Below are 7500 nucleotides of genomic sequence, written 5' to 3' on the forward strand. Positions count from 1 at the left end.
TGGAGAAGTTTAAGTAAAATAAGAAGGGGGGGGGGGGGGAAATAAATTAATGCTTTTATTCATCAAGGATGTGTTAAATTAATTAAAAGTGCCAGTAAAGACATTATGTTACCAAAGATTTCTATTTGACATATTGTTCTTTTGAACTTTCTATTCATCTGTGAATCCTGAAAATTAAAATGTATCACAGTTTCCACAAAAATATTGTGCAGCACAACCGTTTTCAACATTCAATCAGAAATGTTTCTTGAGCAGCAGATCAGCATATTATACTGATTTCTGAAGATCATGTGACACTGAAGACTGGAGGAATGATGCTGAAAATACAGCTGCGCATCACAGAAATACATTACAGTTTAACAGATAATCACATAGAACACAGCTGTTTTAAATTAGAATAATATTTCAAATTTTTACTGTATTTTTGATCAAATAAATGCAACATTTGTGAGCAGAAGGGACTCTTTCAGAAACTCTTTTGGCTGGTAGTGTGCATTTGTGTCGGTCTCTGGTGAGGCGCTGACACACCACATCACAGATACCCAAACCAGAGCAAAGTCAGCCCGTGATGACCTTTGATTTGACCCGTCATGAGGGGGGAAAAAATAGAAAGAAAAATAACTAATTTACATTTTATGTTGTTTTATCCATTTTATTTATTTTTGCATTGGAATGTAGAAGACATTTTCAACATTTTAATACATAATGCAACATTTTTGTTAGATTTTTGGCCATTCGTAGTGAAAGGTTCTTCGTCGTGATGTGAACTCTAGGGAACTGAAGCGAACTGAAGACGTGCAAACACACGTAAATGTGGATGAGCGGAACGAACCCTAAACACGTTCCTACTTTCTCTCTGACGGTCCGGCTGCTTCTTTTGCTCATTAGTTTTACGCAAACACCAACAGTTGTGAAAAACAACACACACAAACACCCTTCCCATGGAATTCTGGGTAATGCAGAAGATGAAAACACAGAGCGGAAACACAGAAAGCAGGCTGGCCAGAGGTTTCTGCACTGCCCAGCGTTCCTCGACACCAGCTCGGCCAAACAGATGCTGCATCACAACCACTGGAGAAGAATCGAGACGCACCTCAGGACTTCTGCTGCGGTTCAACATTCATTTACGTCTTTATGTCAGACACTGATACGCCATCGTTCATTTACAACATGCAGGCGGGTGAATCTCATCAGGTCTGTCAAGATCACGCTTGACTCCACAATCAAGTGAAAGACATAGGGAATTATATTTTGCATAAAGAAAATCGCTTGTTTTTTGGAATTTTTGCATTATTTTCATGGCCATTAAGCACATTTCACCCTTTAATTCATATTACTGTAATGTGAAAAAATAACATTAACATTCTATTGTATATTATGCACATCGTGATAGTATTTGTTGTATTGCCATTCATTTATACAGGTTTAAATGTAAAAAGACATTGTATTAATAGAACGAGAATTTAGTGAGAATCAGAATAGATATGAAAATCTATACATTACACATGAAAACATATAAGAAAAAAAGACGAACTATAACAATGACCCTTTGAGAAGAAAATGTGCGTAATTACCATTAAAATAAATACAAATAATTTTTACATTTTAATTAACAAATTTAAAAAAATAAGAAAATTAAGAAAACAGAAAAATATGTCCAGAAGAACTACAATAATGATCTTTTGAGATGAAAATGTGCTTAATTATCATGAAAATAATCAATTAATTTTTACTAAAAAAAAAAATATATATATATATATATATACACACACACACACACACACACACACACACATCACAAAATATATATATATATATATATATATATATATATATATATATATATAATAAATCATATATTAATTTATTTTTGGGATGTAAAAGGTGATCTGGATGTGTTTTGATGAGAGTCACTCCGCCTGATGACCGACAGCGAGCTGCTGTTGAATCAGACATACATAGATATATATATATGGAAATAGATCTAATTCTACATAAGAATAACTCTAGTAGCTTCAGATGAATATATAAGCTGTGTGTGGATATGAAATGATCTATATTTTGTAAGCATGCTGTTAGGAGTGTTTGTCAGAGGCCTTCAGTGTTTCCACCATCTCTGTTACCATGACGACCCACTGAGTGTCAGCAATAGAGTGTGTGTGTGTGTGTGTGTGTGTGTGTGAGACGCCGATGTGAAGCTGTAATTCAGACGTTTAAAGACTAAACGCTTTACTCCAACGACACCATCAGCCGCCTGTCCTGTAATCTCTGTTTGCACAGTCAGCGCTGTGTGTGTGTGTTTTATGAGTCACCAGTGCTTTACAGAGAACTGATGAATTGTGATTGATTAAATTAAATAGAATTCATCGCTCCGTTTTATTGAATCCATTCTATGAAACCAAACCGAACCTGCTTCAGATAAGGGTGAGCTTTAGGAAACGACTGGCCTTCTGTTTGCACCAACGGCCTGTTGATTTAATTTCCCAGGGAATCATGATAACTTTAAAAATCTATATCGTATACATATATATGATCGAAGATGACAATGACAAGGTTTTATAATGCAGTTGGAATATTAGCTTTCTTATTTAATATAAATAAAATTGTAGAGAAATAGAGAGAATGATATATTATAATAATATAATATTAATAGGAAATACACCGCGTGCATAATTATTCGGCACATTGAAATTCTGATGATATTTTTTCCAAGCATATTTGACCAATTCCAAACCACATCAGTCTTAAGGACTGTATAATAACTTCATAGTGTATATATATATATATATATATATATATATATATACACACACACACACACACACACACACAATTTATTATTACAAATTTAAAAAATATTAAAATCAAAAACTTTATATACTCACATTTTATTTTATACTGTATATACATTACATTACAGAAAATTTCAATTTTTTTAACCAAAACCTTGATATATAAAATGTCCATAGGCATATGTTTTAATCAGATACCCAATTTACTCAAAAAAGATGCAAAACAAATGCAAAAGATGAAATCACCGGTTGTATTTGGATGTCTGGAACAGCTTACTAACATAATACTGTAGTATTAAGATCGTTCTCATGGCATTTACGGTTTCATTATAGACATTTATATGAAAAACTACAATTAGAAATAAATACAGGTTAAAATCTATGAAAAATATTGCATGCTCATTTGCACAATACCACAATCTGGAGGAATAATTAAGGAATTATAACCTTTTTCCTCAAAAAAATAAATAAATAAAGAAATAAAGAAAAAAAATTGATTTTCAGTTTTCTAAGAGTGAAGCTGATAAACTAAGAAATGTAAAATTAAGTGTCAAATATTTTTGCACTTCAATCTTCAATCTTACACAAAATCTTTGAAAATCTTTTTTTCAAATCCAGAGATTTTATTTTAGATGTCGATTTGGTCTAGATTAAAAAAATTGCTCTTTTTGTGATGAACAGATTGAAACGGCTACATTTACATTTCATGTTAATTTATTATTTATTATTTGAATTTTAATTTGCTTGCATGTGACTTTTGGGAGGATTTGCATTACTGGTTATTTCCTAAATTTGACAATTTCACTGAGAAAAAAAGGTTATTTATTTATTTGTTTGTTTATTTATTTACATAAGAATGAATTCCTAAAACCTTTAACACATTTCTAGTGATTTCATAAGGAACTCTTTGATTAATTTCAGTGCTAAGAAATAATGAAGAATACCTTGAATTTCTGCAAATGAATAGGCAAGACAAGGGTATTTATATAGCACATTTCATACACAGTGGTAATTCAAAGTGCTTTACATAAAAGGAAGTAAAATAATCATAAAAAAATTATCACAACAATAAAACAATTAATTTATAAACTTTTATAATGATTTAAAATTTGATTTAAAATGAATTTAAAACAGTTAAGAATAGAAAACGATTATACATAAAATACAGTGCAATCAGTTCGGACATCGCACAGTGCTCATTCAATAAATGCACAGCTAAACAGATGAGTTTTGAGTCTGGTAAGGTCGCAGGTTGACGATTTAAGGTGCTCTACTATTTCTTCCAAAATTTTGCTAGCGATTGCTTCAAAAACAGACATAGTATCTTCTTTTTGATATTGCGGTCGAATCTGTCTGACCTCTGCATAACTTGAGGTTGTGCTAATCGCCTTCCTGATATTATTGATCTTCTCAAAAAAGAAGGAAGCAAACTCATTGCATTTGATGTCGGAGAGCATTTCACTGGGAATCTGACTTGGGGGGTTTGTTAGTCTCTCAACAGTAGCAAAAAGAGTGCGAATGTTGTTTTATACTGCAGGTTTTTTGTAGCCATGTATTCAGCCCAAGCAACTGTGAAAACATGTTAGTTCCCCTTGCTGGGAGTGGTCCACTGATGAACAACTGATTCAAAGAGTTAACTGAAATCCTTCTTAAGGAGTTCTGACTGCTCTTTCCAAATATCATTCTTCCCCACATGGATGATGATTCGATATGCAGTCTTGTGCTTCATTAGAATGCTCCGAAGTTCCTTGTTCACATCAGAGACGGTTGCTTGAGGAAAGCAGCATGTCGTTGTAGTCCTGCTACTGATGTTTCTGATAATAGAGTCGCCCACTATCAGAGTCCTGGGCTCGGCTGCAATCTGAGCTGAATGCAAGCTGATACGATCCATGTTTAATCACACTTGGGGATTCCTCACTTGCATTCGTTAATGCTTTAAATCTGTTCTCAAGATGTATAGGGGATGGTAGAATACCAGTGTTTGCAAGCCTTGTCATAGCCGAATCTGGGGTAGAGGATGCTACCGCAGCAATACGAGATACTCGTGACAATCTGATGTCTCGAGTGCCTTTGGTTCTCGCTCCCTGTTTGTGCCATCGATTAGTGTGTCGATCAATTTTGGCTTGTTCCTCTACACTTGGTATAAACTGTTTTGGATTCACTAGATTCACAGGACTCACCGGCTGTATATTGAAGGGGTCCGTGACGATGGTAGCAGTGTTCCACCTGTTTTGGAAGTCCAGCAAGTAACTTTGTTTCAAGAACCGCAATCCTTTGTAGAAGTCTGTGGCACTTCATACAGCAAGTAGATTCCACGAGAGGCATTTTCTTTCTCGTCTGTTTGAATGTAGGCAGCTGTGATTCCCGTCTCCGGAATGTAAGCTGCTGGCAGTGGGAGGCAAAGAGTCTTCTTTTTCGTGATATTATTCCAGTCCCGAAGAGTTTTTAGTTTAGTGTTTGTGCCAAAAATGTGTTGTTTGAGCACTGTGCTAATCTGCTGAAATTAAAATCTTAGAAAAATCAGAGAAAAATACATAAACAGAGAGCAAAGCGCGGAGCAGTAAGCAAGAGCATCCGAACGGTAGCGAAGCCGGAAGCAAAATGTGTGTGTGAACAGAGAGACTTAAACTTGCTGAAAAGCCTCTTTTTTGTCTTTTTGTCAGTCCCCTCTGTATTTATTGATTTACTGATTTTTTTATGATTTCTTGACTGTTATGTGGCTTTTTTACTAGGCTAATTTTGCATGTTAACTTTCTTCTGTTCTTGCTCTCTCTCTCACACACACACAGACACACAAAAACACACACACACACACACACACACACACATGCAGCGGCGCTCTCAGTGTCCAGCAGTGGAACAGCAGTATGTGTGTGTGTGTACAGGTTTATATATCCTGGTGGGGACTTAAACCTGAATACACACAGACTCATGGGGACTCGTGTCACGGTGGGGACCTAAATTGAGGTCCCCATGGGTACAAAAGCTTATAAACCATACAGAATGAGTTTTTTTTTGAGAAAGTAAAAATGCAGAAAGTTTCCTGTAAGGGGTAGGGTTAGTGTAGGGTGATAGAAAATACGGTTTGTACAGTATAAAAACCATTACGCCTATGGAGAGTCCCTACAAGGATAACTGACCAGACAATGTGTGTGTGTGTGTGTGAGTGAGTGTGTGTGAATGTGAGAGTGTGTGTGTGTGTGTGTGTGTGTGTGTGAGTGAGCGTGTGAGTGTGTGTGTGTGTGTGCGTGCGTGCGTGCGTGTGAATGAGTGAGTGTGAGTGAGTGAGTGTGCGCGCGTTTTTGTGACAAATGAGGACATAAACTTATATATTTGTATACTTATATACTTGTATAATGACAAAGGTATGACAGGTATTACAAGGAGAAGGTGACTTTTCAGGACATTACCCCATGTCCCCACTTTTCAAAACGCTTATAAATCACACAGAATGGAGTGTATTGAAAATCTGAAATAGCAGAAAGTCTCCTGTGAGGGGTAGGTTTAGGGGTAGGGTTGGTGTAGGGCAATAGAATATACGGTCAGTACAGTATAAAAACCATTACGCCTATGGAGAGTCCACACTTTTCACAAAAACAAACCTGTGAGTGTGTGAGAGTGTGTGCGAGTGCGTGCGAGTGCGTGCGAGTGCGTGTGTGTGTGTGAGTGCGTGTGAGAGTGCGTGTGTGCGAGTGTGTGTAAGTGTGTGTCAGTGTCGCGGTGTGACTGTGACGCTGTAGCTCTGAGGCTGGAGCACCACACCGAATCTTCCCTGCAGCTCGGGCAGAGAAGCCCTCGGCGGGACGCTGAAGTGGAAGCGCTGCAGGAGGCGGCTGGCGAACAGAAATAGCTCGATTCTGGCCAGAGATTCTCCCACACAGACCCGCGGACCGGCTCCGAACGGCAGGAAGCTGCTCGGAGTCACTCTCCTCCCCGACGAGTCCAGGAACCGCTCTGCAGAGTTCACAGATCAAACTACAGCTGTGTGTGTTTCACAAACATCTGCAGCTCAAATAATCCAGAACACAACTATACAGAAACATGAAACATTTAGGCTGATGATACACGGGGCAACTTTTTGAGCAATGTTGCCGTCAACGAGCAACCAGGTGAGACACAGGGCCCAATGACCGATCTAAAATATCCAAATAGCAATTTGTTACCCATTCTCAAAGGAAAAGTGCCCAAGCAACATTGTTCAACAAAAAAAAAATGTTGTCCGGCAAAATAGCTCCAAAAGTTGCCCCGTGTTTCATCAGTCTTACCAGTCTGACTGATGCACAATAAGACTGATCATCCTTCACTTTATCTGGGTTCTATGAGACCCATTTTTATTTTTTTCCCCAAATTAACTTTTTTTTTTTTTCCACTTAAATTTTTTCTGGATAATGTTTTAGTTAAATTCAATTTTAACACAATTAATTGAAAGAATGCAACTTATGACATTTAACAATTTTATTTAAAGTTATACAAAAGTTTTATTTTATCCCAAATTCTACTTAAATGTTTCTCTATACTGTTTATTTATTTATTTACTTACTTACATACATACTTGCTTATTTATTTTGAATTCAGTTTTTCCACATTTACTTTTTTTTGTGGATTCAGTTTTAATAATCAGTTTATGATGTGTAATTAAATTAAATCATGACATTTTCATGAGACAATTTAACAACTGTTTATCAAGTCAAATAAACTACATTTTTAG

General features: G+C 36.3%; 1 protein-coding gene across 1 annotated transcript in view; it reads right to left on the reverse strand.

Moving 5' to 3' along the window:
- Positions 1-6484: 6484 nt before the first annotated feature.
- cyp17a2 (cytochrome P450, family 17, subfamily A, polypeptide 2) overlaps positions 6485-7500 on the reverse strand; it is a 13957-nt gene continuing 12941 nt past the window's right edge. The window contains exon 8 of the mRNA XM_016260874.1: positions 6485-6746. Coding sequence (XP_016116360.1) covers positions 6502-6746 — 245 coding nt within the window. The 3' untranslated portion in view covers positions 6485-6501. The remainder of the gene's footprint in view (positions 6747-7500) is intronic.

This window comes from Sinocyclocheilus grahami, unplaced genomic scaffold (assembly GCF_001515645.1).
Source record: "Sinocyclocheilus grahami isolate Dianchi unplaced genomic scaffold, SAMN03320097.WGS_v1.1 scaffold2225.1, whole genome shotgun sequence".
In the NCBI taxonomy this organism is placed as follows: domain Eukaryota; kingdom Metazoa; phylum Chordata; class Actinopteri; order Cypriniformes; family Cyprinidae; genus Sinocyclocheilus; species Sinocyclocheilus grahami.